The 21,233-nt window shown below is 39.1% G+C and overlaps 3 protein-coding genes across 4 annotated transcripts; 1 reads left to right on the forward strand and 2 right to left on the reverse strand.

Moving 5' to 3' along the window:
• Window positions 1–751: 751 nt before the first annotated feature.
• On the reverse strand, window positions 752–1,468 carry LOC137738331 (heavy metal-associated isoprenylated plant protein 26-like). The gene is made up of 3 exons (XM_068477970.1): window positions 1,340–1,468; window positions 1,159–1,240; window positions 752–1,015 (listed from the first exon to the last, which is right to left on the reverse strand). The coding sequence occupies exons 1-3, from the start codon at window positions 1,349–1,351 to the stop codon at window positions 807–809; spliced, it is 303 nt and encodes a 100-aa protein (XP_068334071.1). The 5' UTR covers window positions 1,352–1,468; the 3' UTR covers window positions 752–806.
• A 2,537-nt stretch (window positions 1,469–4,005) lies between these two features.
• LOC137737177 (uncharacterized) lies at window positions 4,006–8,482 on the reverse strand. 2 transcript variants are annotated; one of them, XM_068476578.1, is made up of 7 exons: window positions 8,048–8,186; window positions 7,025–7,090; window positions 6,651–6,736; window positions 6,417–6,539; window positions 5,432–6,271; window positions 5,109–5,325; window positions 4,006–4,970 (listed from the first exon to the last, which is right to left on the reverse strand). In XM_068476578.1, the coding sequence occupies exons 2-7, from the start codon at window positions 7,041–7,043 to the stop codon at window positions 4,426–4,428; spliced, it is 1,830 nt and encodes a 609-aa protein (XP_068332679.1). In that variant the 5' UTR covers window positions 7,044–7,090; window positions 8,048–8,186; the 3' UTR covers window positions 4,006–4,425. The 2 variants fall into 2 exon arrangements, with proteins under 2 accessions (XP_068332679.1, XP_068332678.1); XM_068476577.1 differs by lacking the exon at window positions 7,025–7,090 and having other exon boundaries at window positions 8,048–8,482.
• Window positions 8,483–18,133: 9,651 nt separating this feature from the next.
• On the forward strand, window positions 18,134–21,200 carry LOC137737812 (dihydrolipoyllysine-residue acetyltransferase component 4 of pyruvate dehydrogenase complex, chloroplastic-like). Its single transcript, XM_068477375.1, has 6 exons — window positions 18,134–19,281; window positions 19,398–19,589; window positions 19,839–19,926; window positions 20,009–20,079; window positions 20,190–20,273; window positions 20,744–21,200. The coding sequence occupies exons 1-6, from the start codon at window positions 18,400–18,402 to the stop codon at window positions 20,846–20,848; spliced, it is 1,422 nt and encodes a 473-aa protein (XP_068333476.1). The 5' UTR covers window positions 18,134–18,399; the 3' UTR covers window positions 20,849–21,200.
• The last annotated feature ends 33 nt before the right edge of the window (window positions 21,201–21,233 follow it).

Below are 21,233 nucleotides of genomic sequence, written 5' to 3' on the forward strand. Positions count from 1 at the left end.
AGACTTTTGAGATTTGAGACTGGGAACGTGACGTATGGGTTTCCTTATTGAAACGGGACTGCAACGTCAAACGCTGCGTTTGGAAGGTCTTCTATTTATGTTTTATTTTCTTTTACCCATTTATTGATTCTATATTTTGTCTGTTGATCGGCTTATTGGGTCTATATTAGAGCACATCCACCCCATGAATATATCCTGGGCTATTGGGCAATCCAATCCTCCCTCCCCAAAATTGCTCCAGCCTCACCAATTAATTGGGCTCCAGCCTCCAGGGGAGCTCGACAGAGAACTCAGGCTCAAATCGTCAGACCCACTAATTGAGATAAACTAACGTTAAGCTGACGTCAATCATGTTAACAAATTTTTTCGGCCAAGCGCGTACGTTACACACGCTAAATATGGCGATTGAGCCAACAAACAAACAGAGTTGGGGTCCGCACCTAGGTGCTCATCTGAGATTAGGGAAGGGGGGGCACTACGTGGCTTTCTCTGACCATTGGATTTTCAAAGGTTAAAAAATTTTGAATTTGAAAAGAACGGCTACCAAATGTAGTAAAATCTAGGCCGTTAGATATTCCAATCAACCATCCAGGTTTTTGGGGCTTACAAAAAATCCTATTATTATTGTTGAGGTTACATGTCAAAAGCATTCCCAAATGATCTCTTATTATGCAGGAGTATTGTTTCATGAAGTAGATAAGTTTTTTATATCACTTATTAAGAGGTTTTTATTGGATTAAGAAGGGTGATTAGGGAAACAAGAACAATGGCATTGTAATGTACATATAATTATTGCTAACAAACAACTAGAAGCAATATACTTGATGTGGTCTACAAGTAGTAATCATAGCCCTTTGCTCCATTTGTTCAGCGCTGCCATCAAACTCTTGGATTTCCATAATTTCAACTTTGCGGTTCATCTTTTTCCTCATCTTTATCGCCACATCTGCCGGTACAAACCTCCCACACACACTCACCCTGCGCTGCTGCTTCTCAACCAAATGTGTCTCTATTTCTTCAACACAAAACAAAGATATTGGATTATTAGTTTTCGGAGATATTAGAATATGTATACATATATGTTGCTCTTTTGACAAGACGATGGTTTAAACTACTCTAATTTAAGGATGTGGATATCTATATCTACAGATATCTTACCTTTCATATTTAGAAGGATCCTTCTTATTTTTCTGCAGCATCCATTGCAGTCAACATTGAGCCTCATCACCATGCAACAATACTGCAATTCATGCACAAAACAAAGACGTACAGCCATGTCAGAATCTCCGGTTTTTCGGCAAATTGAAACTTAAACTGTTGAGAAACACACAGAACTTGCCTTTGCTGCCATGAAGTTGGAATTGCCAGAACCTGAGATGAATTTTTGTTGGTTTTGATTATTTGGGGGAGAAAAGTCTCGATGGAAAAAAGTGCTTGTGGAATATTTGAAAAATGTGGAAGATTGTGAACCAATTGATATTCTGTACTTTTGGAATCTGGTTATGTTCAAGTTAAGAAAGAAGCTTTTAGTTCCTTTAACTTTACCACAAAGCTTTGCCTGTTTCCTGACATTATGGCAAGGTTAAGCATCACTTTTCTCCAACTCAAAGGTTTATGTTATAGAAAATCCGGTCCCCAAAACACCATGGAATCGAACAACGGACTTACTTATGTACATATCAATCCGCGAGAAAAAACAAAAAATACATGTCGAATTCAAAGAATGAGGAACGCTTCTGTTGGACTTATTCGGCTTGGAATATTCAATCAACATAAGGAAGAGCGAAGCATCCTTCGAATCAACGAAAATTTGTTTAGAGGTTTTTTGTATACTGCAGGGACTAGCCGAGTGGATGGAACTGTGGCTGCACCGGGATATCTGCATACGAGCGTCACCCTCTTCTCCGACACATTCACCACAACCGATTCTACCTCTGCTCAAGCATGCAAACAATGTTACATGTTTACTGTGCTAATAAAACAAAACAGTGCTATGATCTATGGAATTGTAACTTGCAAAAGTAGATCAAATTATCTGAAACGTCCGTGAAAGCACATGCAGAGGTGGTCCAATTTTGGTGAACGAGATGCCCTAAAACATGACTAGCAGACAATCGTGTACAACTGGTATGGAACATGTAGCTTATTTATAGTCTTTCACTCTTTCCTGGCCAAGGACATTTTGTCACTCTGAGTTAAAGAAGTTACCAACTCGCTACTGCAGCTAAAACAGTGCAGGTAAAACTGTATGAAGATACATGAACCCTAAATTATACAAATGCAGATTCCAAATCATCTTAATGAAGAGGAAGAGGAAACCTACCACCCATTTTTGACATAATGTCAGAAAGTCTCTTCTGGCAATCACTGCAACTTACATCAGCCGAGAGAACAACTTCCTGCAACTGTTTTCAGCAACAACAAAAACTAAAGAAATGATAAGACCTAAATGTAAAAGAAGGAATCCTGAGAGAGTGAGAGGGAGAGGGAGAGGGAGGGAACAAACCAGAGGCGTGGACAAGGATTCAGCAGAGGCAAGACTGGTTGCGGGAGAAAGCGAAAAGCTCCGAGACTTCATGCTGATTCTGAATCCTGCAGGGAGCTTCTTCTTAAGCCGTGATGATGAGTACCACTGCAGGCCGCGATCCCACTACTTAAACACAACAGCAATTAGATCGTCGTCATCACGAAGAAAGTAAGGTGGAAAGTTGAAATCTCAATCTCATGAGTGTAAGTAGAAAACGATCAAGCAGCGGCTCCCCCTCGACTGACAGAGCCTTACTACTTTTTTCAGGGAATGAGTTATTCAGTAAAATTAGTAATTTTAGACTTGCAGTTCCGGTTGGTGGAAGGAGAAGGAAACAAAGAAATAAAAACTTGTTAAAACAGCAACAGCAACAGCATAGAAGTGTCCTTTCCTTACTTTATATTTGCGCGCGCGCGCCCCCACACACCCCCCCCACCCCCCCCCCCCCTTCCCTTCTCCCTCCCTCCCTCCCTCCCTCCCTCTTCCCCCACTACAGCACTGATTTTTTCCAGTGAAAATCACTTAAAAATTTTGAGTTTTAATGATAAAAACAAAATAAAAAATAAAAAATAAAATAAATAGTACTAAGATTAATTTTTTAATGTAAAAATATAATTTTTTTGTTAAAATAAATAATACCGTAATCTTTTTATTAAAACTTTATTTTTTCTTCTCCATACTTGATGCGACAACACTTCTACATGACAGTGATGTCGTAGGACAATACTGAGTGCGATACAGCTGTATTTTAGAGCCAATTATGTAATTAATTTTGGTGGATAAGAGTTTTAAGTATGCTGTATCATAATGTCTGTAATTGAATTTAAAAAAAAAATATTCAACAACTTGTGTATTATAACGTTTGGTGTAGGACCGAGTTCATGGTACATTAAAAAATTTCTTATTTTGGTAGGCTTTACCTAGTGTTATATAGCTCTGTTCTTGCAAGGTTTTCGGAAAAGGGATCCTTGCCAGATCCTCTTTGTAGGAATCCAGGGGATCAAGCAATTACAATTGTTTATCGTCGTCAATTTTCATTAGATACTATTTATATTCAATTTAAAATTTAAAATTTAAAATAATTTTTAATCGTACAATATACAATAAACGACTTTAATTGCTTGATCCCTGAATCCCCACAAAAAGAATCCAGCAAGTATCCTCTTCCCAAATTTTCAACTGTTTTGCATAGGATACTTCCCTTCCCTTCCCTACAACCATATCTAATCAAAACTTGTGGAAGAAAAAGTTGATTGTATAATTGTATACAGCTGCTGTGTTTAAAGGCGACCAAGACAAACGGCCAACGGTCATGACAAAAAGTACGAAAATATAATCATCCCTTTAAATACCGCTGGTATAAAAAAAATCGTTTTTATCCCTCTCATCACACGACTAGTCATACTCATGTCATAACATACAGACACGTCAAAACCAGTCCTTCAGTCACTTTCGAGATACCCGAATATACTATGTCATGTGTTCTAACTTCATCGAATTCCATTACATTAATCTTTCGCAAGACGACGATGAAGTCACCTAGGGAAGGTGACAGGTTAAAATTTTATGAAACCAACATACGATATACAAAATGGGAGGAAGTCTAAAAATCTCTAAATAAATACTAAGAAAATGGTTGTTCTACGTCTCTACTTGTACCCAAAATTTCTGCCTGACATTTTTGCAGGGGCATAAGGCCCCTTCAGGCAATTTGCTGCACTAGAACAGATAGTTAAATACGTACATGGAGAGAGGGACATGGATGCCATGGCTTCTCAAACGAAACATTTCTCAAGAGATGACATTCTGCTGACGGCTTAAGAGGGGCCTAAAAAACAGCGGCATAAAAAAGACGCACCGCAACAAAATATTTACTTGTGGATGAAGAAAGAACAAACCTACATCACTAAACTTGTTAGCGGAGGCGCGACTGAAGAACTGAAAAGAGAATCCCCTAAATATTTGCAGTTCTCATGGTCAACTTTCAGCGACGATGAAATCATAAAACTTTCACAAGCACCGGATCCCACAAGGCCACGGGTGCTTTTACCATCCGAAACAACAAAATGCAGCTTCTGGACAGAGTTTCCGTTACCACGTCTTCTCTTCCTTGAGGACCTCCACTTCAGCTGGGCAAGTAGATCATCCTTCAAAAGATCTGGAACCTTGCCCAGTTCTTTAACCCTTTCATCTTTATCATCTTCAGCGAGCGGAACAGAATTATTCCATCTGGTTTCTTCTTTCTCTAGCGGCTCACTATCGCAGACTGCAGATTGTGCTGACATGTCATCTGAACACTTTCCCACAACTTGCTTTGTTTCTAAACTACATGAGATTAAGCTCACAAGTTCCGGCCTGTCATTAATTTGAGCCCATCCTTTACCCAACCACTCTTGAGAATGTCTTAATTCACCACGACCAACAATCAACACCTGCTTCTCTCCTGCACATAGAGCAAGTAAATCTAGATATTTAAGCAAATAAACAGCAATACAAACTTGAAAAATACATATATTCAATTTGATCCTCATCACATTCGTTATTACTATTAGATTTAAAAAGGGGGGTAATCTTTACAAACCTGGGGAATACACATGCAGTCTGCCATCAGAATCCTTCTGAACTACAATCCCTTCCCACCATCCATCGTGCCACCAGACATCCACAACAGTCCCAACATCAACAGCCCATGAAACTCTGCCTTTGTTAGACGGTGGAGATGGCCGAACAATTGGCCTACCACAAGTCCAAAGACCCAGTTGATCAGAAGCTGCAAGCTTAGAGGCCAAAATCCATTCCTACAGCACGGAGACCATAAAGTTCAAGCAAGCTATAGGTAAAGAACAGGTGTGCACCCAAAATTTTGAACAAAAATAACATGATGGAGATAGCAACAAAACGTACCTCCAGTTTTTTAGCTTCATCAGCTGCATCCTGAATATCTTGATATTGCACCTTCACTTTATCTTTGTAAGTTTTGATAATCAAAGCTTTGAACCAACACCCTCTAATGCCACTGTCTTGTGAGAGGACTTCAACCTGGGAGCCAATCACTAAATGGTGCTGCGGAATTTTCTTCACGTCTTTACGAGGTAAAACAGAAGAACCTCCTCTTCCAAGGCAAAAGGCTTCACTTTTACTTCTGCAATTAGTCCCATCTTTACTTAGATTCACCACACTCCCATATACAGCATCCGGAGACTCCCTTCGGTCACAGTATTGCAAGCGCATGTCATCATTTCTTGAAGAATGATGCCTCTTTTTAGGTCTGATATCATTGGCACCATCATTTTCTTCCAGTTCCAACCCTTCATCTGGCTGTTGAGAACTCCCTTGAACCTTTGAAGAAGCAAGTGTGTGCATGTATCTAAGTATCTCCTGTTTCCAATAACCTTTAACTTGAGTAATGTCAAAGGGCTGGACATCGTCATTTTCAAACTGCTTGCAGCATACAAAGGGTTCCAAAAGAGTTTGCGTTGCCTCTCTCTTGAATTTCTCAAAATGATGGGGGCTGAGGACGGTAGCTAATCCATCTATGCATTCAATACTGAGATCTTGAAGACAAAGAGAAAAGAAAATCTCCCTATCATTAAAATTGTGAGGCAAAACAATACCAACCTCATCAACTTTGTGAAACCACCGTACCACAACCATCTTGTTGCCCCTAGAATCCTCATACATATCTTCCAAGTATGCAACAAGACGTTTATCCTCCTCGGCTAAAACAAATACAAAATCATGAACCTGAAAGTATTTGGAAAGAGGGGAACAGAACAATGAGTCAAATGTAAACATTTTTTAACAGGAAAAACATTACAGATGGCAAGATGTCCAAGAAACAAAAAGTAAATGAAAAAAAAAAAAAGAACAGAAAACCAATAGAACTTACCGAAACTACAACACTGTTCCGGCTAAATGATTGATAATGCCTCCGTTTTTTTCTGCATGTCCAAGGAGAGCCTAACCACAGAAACTCAGTGGTATGGTTGCCTAGCTTCCGCAATACTGTATCCTAAGAGAAAGACAGAGAATGAATATGAGCAATGACCAAAATAAAAATGTATGAAGCATAAAACATGAAGGGGAAGTAAATAGAGTCATAAGTCAACATAATCATTATTACCTTAAAGATTTCAATCCCCAACTTGCAAGCATCTATACCATCCGACACACTCCCACCCAAATCGGGTGATTTGAGAAATGACGTATCTGAGAGAATTACAAAACAAACAAATTAACACACATGGCATTTACCATGGACTACAGTAATAATTATATGATAACAGAGATAGACAGGAAGGCCAAACAGTAAAAAGTAAACGACTAATAACAAAATAATTGTGTAAACTGAAAGAAGCAAATAAAATGGATAAGTATCCATAGCAGATGAGTGCATTAGACATAGAGACAGAAAATCTGAAGATATAAACCATCACATATACCAAAGATCATTAGGGAACAAAAAATATTGTAGATTTGGCCATGAAGGGTCTTGACCTAGAGTTTTTGAGGGCATAAGGATCCGATGCTCTCAACCAGCTCTTTACAATTTAATTAAAAATCCTGCAGCCCAAATCACAGTCAGTTTATAAAAACAATAAGACCAACAATACCATGAAGAATAGAACACGGTCACGGTTGAAAGAACAGAGTAACACACCGTTGTTCAAAACAAAACTACACCCATAAAACAGGCCAGGCCACCTAGGCTATAAGGTCCTTCATTAGTGAATTAAAAAAAATCCCTATGCGGCTCAATAAACTTGCAAAAATGGTGACAAATTTCTATAGTGGTCCAATTTTAAACACAGCGGAGAGGAAAGGAGGATCCCAAAAGGAAAAAAGAATTTCCATGGAAAGGACGAGACAAAACTACAAGAAGGAGACGAGGGGAAATACAATCCAACTTGAAGAACACGAGCTCTTGCAATTATGAGAGAAAGGAACGCCATTGAAGACAAATGCAAAACCTTTGTTTCGTAACAAAGGTTGAAACGTTATCAAAAGGAAAAGCTTTGTACTTTGCCTGCCCGGTGAACCCGAGATTATTCCAAAATCCACGACTCTTATGGAGTGAAAGTACAACAAAAATGAAAGGGCCTGGATTTAGCCGGTAGGTGAAACTTGACACCATCCGCCCTATCAACCAGAGAATGCGTTTTCCAACAAACTTTGATAACAGATGCAAAACCGGTGAGGAAACACAAAACCCGCAAGAGAACGGTTTTATAAATTGGGGAAGAACCCCACTTCATGATTAAATCAACAAGGAAACCCAGAAAATCTATGCCCACCAACAAAAACATCCAGAACCACCCACCAGATCTACAAAATTCTTCAACACCACCCAAATCCCAACAAAAACACACGAATCAATTGAAGACAAATACCGAAAAGATTTCAATTTTCCCAACAAGGAAAACTGAAAACCCCAAAACCTCCGAAAACAAACAAGAACAAAAAAGAAAGAGAGACGTATCAAAATTCATCGAGAAACTGAACGAAAGGTACGAAATTTACCTGCAACAACGCAATCGAGCCAATCGATGACCTCTCTGCGAGATTTAAGCTTAACGAGCGACGACATGGAGAACAAGGACCGGATTCGGAAAGCAAAATGATAGGACATGTGCCGCAAGCTCTTCTCTTTGCCTACCACCGCCAGATCTGAACTGCCGTCTCTGCGTTTCAAATAGTAATGGACCTCCCTCCGCCCTTTGTCGCTCGACACAAACACCTCGTCCCATCTCATGAAGCAAATCGGCGCCGCTGCCGCCTCCGCCACCAATCCCCCCATCCGCTCAAAGCTCGACAATTAAACCGCTAATTGATTGAAACCGACAGAGGATGAGCTATATAATACCCTGATCGAAGGAAACGAGCTATGTGTCCAATTCGAAACCCACGAACCAGAGGCGCTCTCTCTCTCTCTCTCTTCTCTAAAAGGAGAATGGAAGAGGGATTTGTAGAGCAAATGTGGAATTTATTATTCAAGAGAGGAAGGGGGAGCTAGGGTTTCGAGATTGGGGGTTTCGGATTGAGATGGACGGCTGAGATTTCTTCCACGAACGTGACACGCAGGAAAGTCGCAGGAAGATGCGAGGACATCTAAGGTTACGGAATTCCATAACTGCCCCTGGAGAAGTCCAGAAATTCCTTTGTTGTGTTATCGATCGATCGATCACATGTTGGAATTGGACATTTGACAACACGACAAGGAGCAAGTTGAGGAAAGGGAGAGAGAGTTTGCGCCCGGAACAGGTGGTGTAAGACTCGCTCAGTTTGGCTGCCAGCTGTCGATGGGATGAAAATCGTCATGTTCATTTTATTTCCTAGGCTTACCGGATCCTTTTTCTAAGATCTCAGGATTCAACAATCGTATTCTTTTATCGTATATCATGTAATCAGTTTTTGTTAGATATTATTTATATTTGAATTTTAAATTTTAAATTTTAAATAATTTATGATTTCACGATATATGATAAACGAATACGATTGCAGAATCAGTAGGATCCTTAGGAAAAAGATCCGACAATAATCCTTTTCCTGCCAATAATGTTACTTATTTAACCACACAATCATGATCGACCAAATTATAATAAAACGGTTTGTTTGTGACAAGCCATTTGCTACTCACACATTGAGTAAAATTAGGAAAAAAGATCTGGTTCTATAGAAAATACTTCAAGAAGTTATGCAAGAGCATCTCATATTATTGATTAGGGCGCTTCCTCTGATTAGGCATATAGGCACGTGCCAATGATTTTTAGAGGAGTCTCCATGTAATAAAATAAAAAGATCGAGCTTTAAGAAATAGTGAATGGTCTTATCAATATACAAATATATAACTCCCCATGATTGAGGCACTTATATTCATCACTGTAAGAATTGAGTTCAAACTTTCTCCAGCCCCTTCTCATCGAATGGACTACTGATATATAAAAAGAAATGCGGTTCGGTCGATAAATTCTTACCTCTTTATCTAAGTATGCCTTATTAACCTCAGGGATTATAACATATTTAGTTTAACTTTAAAATTCACTAAAAAGCACATAATTAATATTAGATGATTTTACTTGATCCTACCGTTTGAGGAAAAAAAAAAAACTTTTTAACCTGATACGTAAAATGAATAGCGAGAAATACAAAGCTAAATTTTGAAATTTTGGTCCCTTAAATTAAAGAGAATATAATATCAACAAATCAACAAATATTAAAATAATTAGGATAGGGACGAGAACAAAAGCAAATGGGTGAGGTAGGCCCATCGGAAATGGCTCCATAAAAAGGCAAAGCCGGCCTTCAAAAATTTGGTCTGCATCCGGGGGCGGGACAAGGATGCGGGATATTTTACTTTCAATTCAAGCAAGAGCGAATCTGAGCCGTTGCCTCCTTCAGATGCAAACCTCCTCCTATCTCATGAATCGTTTGGTGGGGCCATGAGTTGGCGCCAACTTCCGGGGCACATATGGGAATACACATAAATAGGCCCCAAATTAAGAACAATTTGCCTTTAGAGCAATTTCATCCTAAAGACTTTGCGACAGCATCCAGCTTATTTATCAATTCAAGTGAACAGTAATAGACTCACTGTACAGTAATAGGTTAAAGCATCTCCACCCCTAAAAATCCGCTAGCACTCAGCCCATCTAATATTATATTAATTTATTCATATCAATTAATATTTTATCATTTAATTTATTTGTTCTTTTTTCTTCCTTTCCCTCGAAAGGTCTAGCATTTTTGTTTCCTTCCCACTGCTTCCATTCCTTCTCCGGTCCTTTCTTCCCTTATTTCTCCGACCAACCGTCTCTCTCCCCACTCTTTTTTTCTCCATGTTTTCTTCTTCAAATGAGGAAGCTGATTATGCACCTGATTTCATTTGGATCGAAACACCAGCAGGTCTTTCTTCTTGTTCCTCGAATCAGCGAGAGCTATCTCTATGCAGAGCAACCGGAGCCCCAGGATTGGCGGAGTGGAAATCAAGAAGAGGAATGAGGGATTTGAGATAGGGTGTAGATTAAGAAGGCGTACGGGTGTATCAGATGGGGTTCCAGGGATCGGGAGGCGTCGGATGAGCGACGGAGAGTGATGGAGATGAAGATTGCGGTGATGGTGCAGGTGGAGATTGCAAAAGAAAAAAAATAAAAAAAAGGTCCACTACGTCACGCTAGCGTCAGTATGGCGTCATACGGGCCGGCTCACGCCTTTGTCTATTTTGGGCTGGCCTAAAGGCCAGCTTGGTCTGGGTGCCGATCAAAATGCTAGGTTGGAGTGGTTTCACTGGGTGTCGGGCTGGTTTTTTGGCTGGGTGCTGGCCTTTCTCACCCCTGGTGGAACTGCTCATAAAGCAAGTCCACTGTTGTGGATTGCTCGGGGGATAATGGACCAAACAAGGCATGATAGGCCAGCTGAAGCCCTCCAGCGTGGGGAGCCCGAAGGACTGGGCAGGCCCGAGCAACATGTCTGTGAGGAATCGCCAGCCTGCGAGCCCAAGGTGAACCTGACGTAGAGTTGACGTCAGCCTGGTGTCAGTCCCATTTTTAAATTTTTTTTTGTCAAGAGTGTGCGCCACCTGCTCGTGGGGACGCGTCAGCCGATAGATTTCAGACCACAGGGGCTCGTAGTGCAATATGCCTCAGTTACCGTTAGGAAGCCACGTGCCTTCCTACGATCTGTTCGATCTCAATGGCTCTTTAAAATGGGTCGTCCGATTTGCAACGATAATAAAAAAAATTATGATCTAATATCAACCGTTCGATCTGAAATCGACAGTTGATATTAATTTGCTTTATAAATAAATAAATGAAAGAAAAAATAGTTTTAAAATTAAGAAAAGTTACCGTTGTGACACGTGGCACAATTTGAAGTGTTGGAATTCAAATTTTTTTATATCAAATGGCAGATATTAATTAGTTGAATAAAAAATTTTAAAAAAATTGTAAAAAATTAGAAAAAAAATCTGAAGTTTTTTTTTAAAAAAAAATTGTTTTTACTTTTCTATAAATACTTTATCATTATCATCTACCTTACACCACAATTTCATATTTTCTAAAATACTTTCAATCACATTCCTATCTTTCTCTCAAAGTTTCAATCCAATTTTTTTCAACAAAATGACTACTGATGCAGGTGCGAATTGGTCGCTTCTTAAAGATGTGGCGCGATGTGATTAGTTAATAATCTTATCAGAAATTCATCACCAATAATTGTCTTTTCGGATTTTATGACAAGTGGCATAATGAGAACGATTAAAAATCTTAACCAAAATTACAAATAAAATTATTTCGTATTATTTAATAACTTTTCGAATAATGACACGTGGCGCAATGAGAACGATTAAAAATTTTATCCGAAATTACAATTAAAATTATTTTGTATTATTTTATAAATAAAAAAAATATTAATATTTTATTGCCTATTGTCAGGGCTATGAGATGCAAAATTTGATTATTGTTCATTAAGGATAGTTACTGTTCACTAGGTGGATAACATAGTTTATTGCCTGGGAGGAGGTTTCACATGCTGGAACTGCTATTAAAGCAAGTCCAGCAGTGCCCAATGCCCGGTGGACCGGGGACCATTTCAATCCAATTGCCTCCCTCCCTTGCTCTAGCCCATGCAAGAAATTGGGCTCGGGGGAGGCCCGCGTGAGAGGGGAGGTGCGAATCAATGGCCCGAGCGGCTGAAGGCGCGAATGCCACGTTATAAAATTAATAAAAAATCTATAAAAAAATTAAAAATTAAAAATGATTTAATTTTTCTATAAATTTCTTATCATTATATTCCACCTTACACCACAATTTTATATTTTCTCAAATACTTTGGGTTGTTGTTTCTTATTTAATAACACGTGGCGCAACGAGGTCGATTAAAAATCTTATCCAAAATTACAAATTTTTTTTTTTATTTTATAAAATAAAAAATATTAATATTTTATTGCCTATTACCATGACTATTCAGATTAAGGGTGGAGATGCAAAAGACAATTTATGTTCATTAAAGGCAATTACTATTCATTATAGGGGATTTAATAGGCAATTTCCTAGGGGGGCCTTCCCACATTGGAAATGCTCCTAGAGCAAGTCCATATGTGCCCATTGCCCGGTGGACTGGGGACCATTTCAATCCAATTGCCTCCTTCCCTTGCTCCAGCCCATGAGGGCGATTGGGCTTGAGGGAGGCCCGCGTGAGAAAGGATGAGCGAATCAACTGCCCAAACGCCTGAAGGCGCTGATGCAAGGTTGATGTTAGTCACATTATAAAATTAATGAAAAATGTGAAAAAAATTAATACAAAATCTGGAATTTTTTTTTTAATTTAAAAAAAAAATTTTGATTTAATTTTTCTATAAAGTATTGTTGTGCTTTGAAAAAAAATTGTTTCTGCTGTGCTGTGAGAATAAACAGTTGTGAAATAAAGCAGCAGAGTGTTTTGTTGTAAAAGTGGTTTTGAAAAAAAAAACAATATTATAGTGTTTAGTAAACTTTTATGTAAAACAGATATGAAAAAAGCCGGTTTTTCAAATATGGGTTTTGCAGCTTCTTGTTTTTGGCTTTTTTTCATCCAAAACTGTGAAAAAAAACTAAAGCTGAATATTTACCAAATACAAAAACAGCTCCTAACTTTTTTTTATATCAGTTTTTTTCAGAATCATCTCAGTACCAAACCAAGCCTAAATCTAGCCTGCGATCCGGGGCTATTCATAAACATGTCGACTACTCAGCCGTGGTTCTTATTTTATTTTATTTATTCATTTATATTAGTGTATGATTGAGTATTTTATTCTTTTTGATAAAAACAATTAAAAACTTCATTGGATTAAGTACCACTAACTACATCATCTTAAATTGATCCCAATTTTTTAAAATATTTTTAATACGTACTTAACATGAAAATTAGACATTTATTAGATCACCAATATTAAGTGATGACTTGGACAAGTATTGAAATGAGTTTTATTTTCACCTCATATATTGAGCTCTGAGTAAATTGTAGTAATAGTCTCTCAACTTTAATCAAACTGGAGCAATGGTCCCTCAACTAAAAATCAATTATCATTGGTTCCTCAAACTCATCAAAAGGTGTAGCTATGGTTATTTTTGTCAACGTCGTCATAATTTTGTCAAAATGAGTTATGTTGAAATGACCATTGCTACAATTGGGGTCCATCTACTCATCAAAGCGTTCATTTTCGTCAACTTCGTTATAATTTTGTCAAAATAAGTTATGTCGGAAGGACCATTGATACAATTGGGGTTAAAATTTAGGGATTATTGCTCCAATTGAGTTAAAGTTGAGGGACCAATGGTAATGGATTTTTAGTTGAGGGACCATAACTGCATGTTTTTATGAGTTGAGGGACCAATGGTAATGGATTTTTAGTTGAGGGACCATTGCTTCAATTGAGTTAAAGTTAAAGGACCATTACTACTTTTGAGCTTTAGAACCCTAGATAGATTTAGCGTTTATCTTGACTAAGAGAAGTCTGTTTAGGGATCCAAAAACTTCAAAATAATGTGTTAGTAAAATCAGCTTCCATATTTGTCCACATTCTAACTTGAATTAAGGACATTATCCATTAATGGTAATGGCATCATCATTTAAAGCTGGTTACGTGACGAGTATTCATTTTCTTACATTAAATAGTAATTGTGACATCTCGTCCCGGAATTATTGAAAACGTACATGTGAATGACATTTTTACCCCTAGTTCGTTTCGTTTACGCTTGGTGGCTGTTTTGGGTTGTGTTGGCATGTGTTAGGCCACACCCACACCCTGTCATCTCCCTCACTCTCTGTCTTTTTCCCTGTCTCTCTCCCGTGCTCCCTTTCCTCTCCATTTCAAACACATACGTACGGACACACCAAGAACCCATCAAATCTTTGCAGATCGAGGGAACTAAACCCATATTCGAGCTCGTGAGGTTGAGAGGAGCACGATCGTACCAGTTTCAGGTAAGAACTCCGACGTTTTCACGTTGATTTCACAAGCTCCGATTTGAGTACTATTCATGAAAAAATAATTTAGCACATTTTTGGGATTTTGAAGTTCGTAGGTGACTTGGCGAGGTCCCAAGGAGTCTCGGAGTGATTCGTTGGAAGAATTTGGACGTCGGGATCACCGTGGTCGAAGTTGGCCGGTTTTGGATTGTGTGGACAGGTATGATCTCGTGGGTTTTGACCTTTAAAAGTGGTATATCGTTGTTCTCCTAGTTCTAGGCTTCAATTTGGTGTAAAAATTGTGGAAAATGGTTGAGAAACAAGATAGAAAACGTAGTTAGAAGTTTTTCCAGTTTTCCGGCGCTGGCGACGGCACCGGAGGTTCGCCGGAGAAGGAGACGGAATATTCCGTCAAGTCTGACGGAATATTCCTGACGCCGTTGACGGAATCCGTTAGAACTAACGGAATATTCCTCACGGCGTCAGTTGACGCCGTCAGCGTGCCAGGCACGTGCCTGCGCGTGGCTGGCGCATGGGGGCGCGTGCGGCGGAGAAAAAATTTTCTAAAAATTTAGGTGTGATCCTAAGGTTGTGTAGAACACGTTGGTATATTCATTTGTCCATTTTGAGCAATGTATGAGAAGTTATTACGAGAAGTTGGTTTTGTGCTTTAAAATTGATGTTTTATAGTTGTTTCGCATGTAGGTGATACGTATCCCAAGGACGAGCGTGGTCACTCGAGGCAGGGGGGCTACGACCCTTCCACATACCAATTAGTGGGCTTTTGGTTTTCCGTATATACCTATATACATTTATTTTCCCATAAATTGTTTGAAAAGGGTTAATTGTTTTATGCCATGCACTATATTATTATCGTTTATGCATCATTGCATACATTAGTAGTGGTATACATATACATATGCATATTGGGTGCCGTGGACGCACATGTAAGTGCCAGGTAAGTGTTATTCATATTTACATTCAGTAATAGTTTGAGATGCTTAGAGAACTCATAACCTGCACCCCCGGTGTTAGTGCTCCCGCCCAGAGTAGGGCACAGTCCTTTACGTGATGTTCACCTCCCGCACCACACGCTCAGCTTGGATCCAAGTTAGGTGCACAGTCCTGTCGTACAGACCACTTTAGGTGGTTCCGACTCGTAGGTGACCCGCGATTATTCGCACAGCCTTCACGTGATCGTAGCACTATAGCGTATATATGTATTACACCCAGGCCTGTCGTACAGACCACTTTAGGTGGTTCCGACTCGTGGGCAGGTTCAGTTGTTGAGTTTGAGATTTGAGCTCTATATGCAGCCGTACAGGTCACGTTAGGTGACTCCGGCTGCCAGATTATATGTTATCGTTATGAGATATACCTGAGCACTTGCATTTCATTATGAGGTTTTGACATGGCATTTTTTTTAGCATGATTGGCATATCTATACATACGTATATATGTTATTTTCTGGGAAGTATACAGGTTTTACGGCGAGGGATTAGAATGTATTTTACTAAATGGTTTTCGAAAAGCTTTGTTTTTGCCCACTCATGCTTTTGTTTTGCGCCCTTCCAGGTTCTAGTTGCTTAGCAGTTTCGGTGGTTTCCCAGATGACTTTTTTGGCATTTCTGACAGACACTCACCAGCGTAGGGTCACCTTCGGGTGTACTGTTGTCGCATCTTTTCTTTTGAACTGCTGTAGACTTGCTCTGAATTTGTGTTTCACTTACGCTAGCACTTGTTTTAGTACTTTGTATGCTAGTTTTTAATTATTCGTACTTTTTCTATTACTACTTTATTAGCTTCTGCACGTGCACATGGTTACGTCACCTTCGTGTGACGGCCAACACGTCCTGATCTCGGTCAGGGTGTGTCAGTAATTTGAAACGTTTTAAAATGTTAAAACCAACCTGAAATCACATATAAAAGTTAGATAGTTATCCATACCTAACCCAACTTTATAAAATAAAATTATATCAATGTTTATTAATAGGTCGGTCATGGGGTTAACCAACTTTACGTCATGATGATTTTGGATAGCGTTGTCTATCATGTAATCTCCAAATTAACATATAATTTAAAATATGGCATGAAAGAACAGAAAATTAAGTGTTGTGTCACGGTTCAAGACTAATTCAACTAATTATATGGGTAGGAGGAGTTTAATAACTATTTCGTTTTAAGTTATTTTTATCTTTCATTATTTGAAAACAAAAAATTGAAATATTTGTTTGTAGCTACTTTTAATTTTCAAACAATTAAAAACTAAAAACAATAAGTTAAAATTAAAATACAATTTTCAATTCCTCCATTTCGTTTTCATTTTTAATTATTTTAAATATTGAAATCTTGTTTGATGATCCTATCTTAATAGCGACAAAATGCGAGACTCAAGATCGTATCAAAGCTTCGAGTCTCAAGATCGTGGGCTTTGTTAAATAAAACCCGTATTCAAATCAAGTGCCCATCAATCCCTGCCTGCCTTTGGCCCAAAATTATTGAAAACGAGCAATCCTCGGTTCATGAATAAAATTTCATATTTGGCCCGACCCACGTTGTTGACTGGATCACATAATCAAAATCCGAATGGTTTTTGCAAGATGAAGTGAAGATTTGTAAAGGTTAACTCTTAGTATTCTTCACATTTCATAAATTCTCAATAAAAAAGTGGAATGCAAAATAAAGATAGGCGATCCATTCTTTTTTGAGTAAGCTCTTTTTTTTTTTTTTTTTTTTGTCGTCGATTAATAATTGCAGATAAAGTCAAGTCTTATGGCTTCTAATATTTGTATATAATTTTTTTTCTTCAAGCTTATGCCCTGTTGTCAACAACCAAAGAAAGAAAAGAAAGAAAAACTAATAAAAAAGACTTGAAAATTTTGAGTTTTAACGATAAAGACAAAATAATAGGTAAAATGAATAGTACCAGAATTGATTTTTTAATGTAAAAATGTAATTTTTCGTTAAATAAATTGTATATGGATTTTTTCGTTAAAGTTTCAGGAAAAAAAAAAAAAAAACAAAAAATGAAGGTGGTCCAAAGCATTGAATGCACCTCCAATATGTACAGTTGTACTAAATAGAAAAGTATTGCTTGGATTTGAGTGTTTTCTCTCACTTGCACTCGAGTTTAAGCACCCATACACTAGAGTGGTATAATGTTGATATGTTTAATACACAAAAAGAAGTGAAGTTTGGACCAAATCATACTCTTTTATGGTCGAAATAAGTTTGTACATGTATATGTCAACAATGTTACTAACACTATAGTATAGTGTTATTCATCTTTAATTATTAGTGTTTGATATCAAATTTGACTCACCTAAATGATAAAATCTATTAGTAATAGTTCATTACTGATTTAACTCCTATCCCTTCTCCAAAATATGAACATAATGTAGCTGAAGTTTTTGTGTGGATATTGATAGAAACAATCATTTTACAAATCAAAAGCAAATACTAACAATTATATATAAATATTGACGATGTATTCATCAAATCCTCAAACATCAAATAGTTACTACATATCAATCAAATAATGCAAAGACCAATCAATCATAGACGATATATGAATCAAAGTTAACCACATACCAACTAAATACCGAAAAGTATATAAATTGATAATTCAGCCATTTTCCAAAAGAAATTCATGAAATATAAATACAAGCAAAGTTGTAAACAAGTAACAAGAAAGAGTGGGAGTGGCCAGGTGCCAGAAGAACGGCGATGAAAACAATCTAAAGCTCCCCGGTTTGCTGCGGGTAGCTCAAAGCCTCCAACCAACTTTCCCCCTCGTCTTCTCCGCCCCTCTCTTTTTCTATCAACTTCCTCTCCGCTCCCTTCCCATTCCATTTCTCTCCCGATTCAATTCTCTCTCTCTCTCTCTCTCTCTCTCTCTCTCTCTCTCGCCTTTCTCCCAATCCATTCCAATGGCGTCGTCTCCTTTCCTCTCCAAGACCACCATTTCCTTCTCCTCCTCCATCTCCACCGCCCTCCCATGGCGCCCCTCCCCCTCCTCCTCCTCCACCGCATTCCGCTCCATTCCCCGCAGCCGCACCCTCACCGTCCAATCCAAGATCAGGGAGATCTTCATGCCTGCTCTCAGCTCCACTATGACCGAGGGCAAGATCGTCTCCTGGGTCAAATCCGAGGGCGACGTCCTCTCCAAAGGCGAGAGCGTCGTTGTTGTCGAGTCTGACAAAGCCGACATGGACGTAGAGACCTTCTACGACGGGATTCTCGCCGCAATCGTAGTCGGGGAAGGCGAGACCGCCCCCGTCGGCGCCGCCATCGGGCTTCTCGCTGAGACCGAAGAGGAAGTCGCCGAGGCCAGGGAAAAAGCCAAATCCACTTCGTCTTCTTCATCCCCAGCTGTTACGCCCACGCCTCCTCCTGCTACCGCCACTCCCGCCCCTGCAATTGCCCAGCCTGCTCCATCTGCTACTCCTACTTACACTGCCAAAAAGGGCGTGGCCACTCCTTTTGCTAAGAAGCTAGCCAAGCAGCACAAGGTCGAAATTGCCTCCGTGGTGGGCACCGGCCCATTTGGCCGAATTACGCCTGCTGACGTGGAGGCGGCCGCCGGAATTGTCAAGCCTGCTAAACCCGTCGCTGCCGAGCCCACTCCGGTGGCCGCTGCTCCACCCAAGCCTTCTGCTGCAGCCCCGCTTCTGCTTCCCGGCTCAACCGTGGTGCCATTTACCACGATGCAGGCTGCTGTTTCGAAGAACATGGTCGAAAGTCTCTCGGTGCCGACTTTCCGGGTCGGCTACCCGATTAACAGTGACGCCATCGACGCCCTTTATGAGAAGGTACATTGTGGATAGTGTTTGGATTAATTGGATTGTTGGTTTGCAATGTCATTTGGGTTTGATTAGTGTTTGAATTTCTGGGATTTTGGGGTGAATTCATTGAAATTGTCCAACAGGTGAAACCAAAGGGTGTGACAATGACTGCATTGTTGGCCAAGGCAGCTGCTATGGCACTTGCTCAGCACCCGGTTGTGAATGCGAGCTGCAAAGACGGGAAGAGCTTTTCGTATAACAGCAGCATAAACATTGCTGTTGCTGTGGCAATCAATGGAGGACTCATAACCCCTGTTCTTCAGGATGCTGATAAGGTGTGTTACTTGTGAATAATACATTATTAGTTGGTATTGTAGTGTTAGGATTTCGAAGGTGGTTGATGAACCATTACTAATCAACACCAATACTGTCCGCAACTTAACCATTTGTTTAGTCGGTGTGGGGTTTTATGTAAAGGCCTCGATGCCATTAGTAGCGGAACCTTTTTCTTCAAGATTTAGTGCTTCTGTTCTTAGTAGTTTGTGTTCTGATTATCGATGGTTGAATTGTATGTGTTTGTGCAGTTGGATTTGTATTTGCTATCCCAGAAATGGAAAGAGTTAGTGGAGAAGGCCCGTTCAAAGCAACTTCAGCCCCACGAGTACACAACAGGTTTTTACTTACAAACTCTCTGTCAGTTCTTATGTATTTGCTTTCGTTTTATACTCATTAAGTTATATTGAACTCTTTGTAGGAACTTTCACCTTGTCCAATTTGGGCATGTTTGGAGTGGACAGGTTTGATGCTATTCTTCCACCAGGGCAGGTGAGTTTTGACCCTCTAATACGAGAATTTTTTGTTTTCATGAATTGATAGGATTGTTCTATTTTTTATGATTTTTTTAGCTGCTTGCTGAAGTTTTAATTGACAATCAGGGGGCTATCATGGCTGTTGGAGCTTCAAAGCCAACTGTTGTGGCTGATACAGATGGATTCTTCAGTGTAAAAAGTAAAATGCTGGTGAGTGTCTTTGTGTTTTCTCCGTAATGTATACTATTTTGTTAATGTTGTTTCTCATACTTTACAAGGTTATAAGTTAAGTTTCACACGTATACAAGGGATGAGTCTGTTAAACGAACTTATACACAACTCAAAAGAATACTTCCACCAGTACATCAAACTTGTATAAATTGGCATGTGACATGCTTTACTGAAAGCAACTGTCAATTAATCTTGTTGGAAGAGGAAGGAAACAATCTTATATGTATGAACCTCTCTGTGAAAGGAGGGGAACACCCCTTGCTTCGTAGTTGATCTATTTCCAGAAACATCAATATGTTACATTATTGATTGGATTTAACATCTAGGTTCCTCAACACCTTTTTCTTTTTTGTGCTCTATCAATCTGTTAGTTGACACAATTTCACGGAACCTGCTGAAATTTGTAGAAAAGGTAACCTAATTGAGTTGGAATATGGTTCTTTCTACAGGTGAATGTAACTGCTGATCACCGGATTGTTTATGGTGCTGATTTGGCTGCCTTCCTCAAGACATTTGCAAAGATTGTTGAGAACCCAGAGAGCCTCACATTGTAGTCGGTGTTTCAGGACTCCCAAGGATTGATGTTTTTGACCCTAAGCCTCTATTTTTCGTCAGTGACAAAGGAAGGGTGTGTCTATCGAACGGGATGCCCAACTAAGGAACACGCTCTTGCAGTAATTTCTTGCATTTTCTGCTTGTGTTGTACTTCATTTTGTTTTGAACTTTTAAGAATTTGCATTGCTTCGTCAGTCACTGTTGAGAAAATTTTGAAACAGGGAAATAGGAACTTTTAAATAGTTTGATAGAACTCGGTGAGGGATTGCTTGGGTAGAAAGTAAAAACCCGTCGCTGTGTAATAATATTCACCATCTCTAGCAGTTATAAACTTCTGATATTGCAGTCTAATTAATATTCACCATCTCTAGCAGTTATAAACTT

The sequence above is a fragment of the Pyrus communis genome, chromosome 6, assembly GCF_963583255.1.
Source record: "Pyrus communis chromosome 6, drPyrComm1.1, whole genome shotgun sequence".
Taxonomy (NCBI): Eukaryota; Viridiplantae; Streptophyta; class Magnoliopsida; order Rosales; family Rosaceae; genus Pyrus; species Pyrus communis.

Bases quoted from the DNA above. Each gene is read 5' to 3' on its own strand.
- LOC137738331 (XM_068477970.1), bottom strand. The intron at 1,016-1,158 runs GTAAGATATCTG...TTTGTGTTGAAG, and splicing joins GATCCTTCTAAATATGAAAG to AAATAGAGACACATTTGGTT.
- LOC137737177 (XM_068476577.1), bottom strand. From the start codon at position 8,324: ATGGGGGGATTGGTGGCGGAGGCGGCAGCGGCGCCGATTTGCTTCATG. The intron at 6,737-8,047 runs GTAAATTTCGTA...TAATTCTCTCAG, and splicing joins GCTCGATTGCGTTGTTGCAG to ATACGTCATTTCTCAAATCA. The intron at 4,971-5,108 runs GTTTGTAAAGAT...CTCTATGTGCAG, and splicing joins ACTGCATGTGTATTCCCCAG to GAGAGAAGCAGGTGTTGATT.
- LOC137737812 (XM_068477375.1), top strand. From the start codon at position 18,400: ATGGCGTCGTCTCCTTTCCTCTCCAAGACCACCATTTCCTTCTCCTCC. The intron at 19,282-19,397 runs GTACATTGTGGA...ATTGTCCAACAG, and splicing joins TCGACGCCCTTTATGAGAAG to GTGAAACCAAAGGGTGTGAC. The intron at 20,080-20,189 runs GTGAGTTTTGAC...ATTGACAATCAG, and splicing joins CTATTCTTCCACCAGGGCAG to GGGGCTATCATGGCTGTTGG.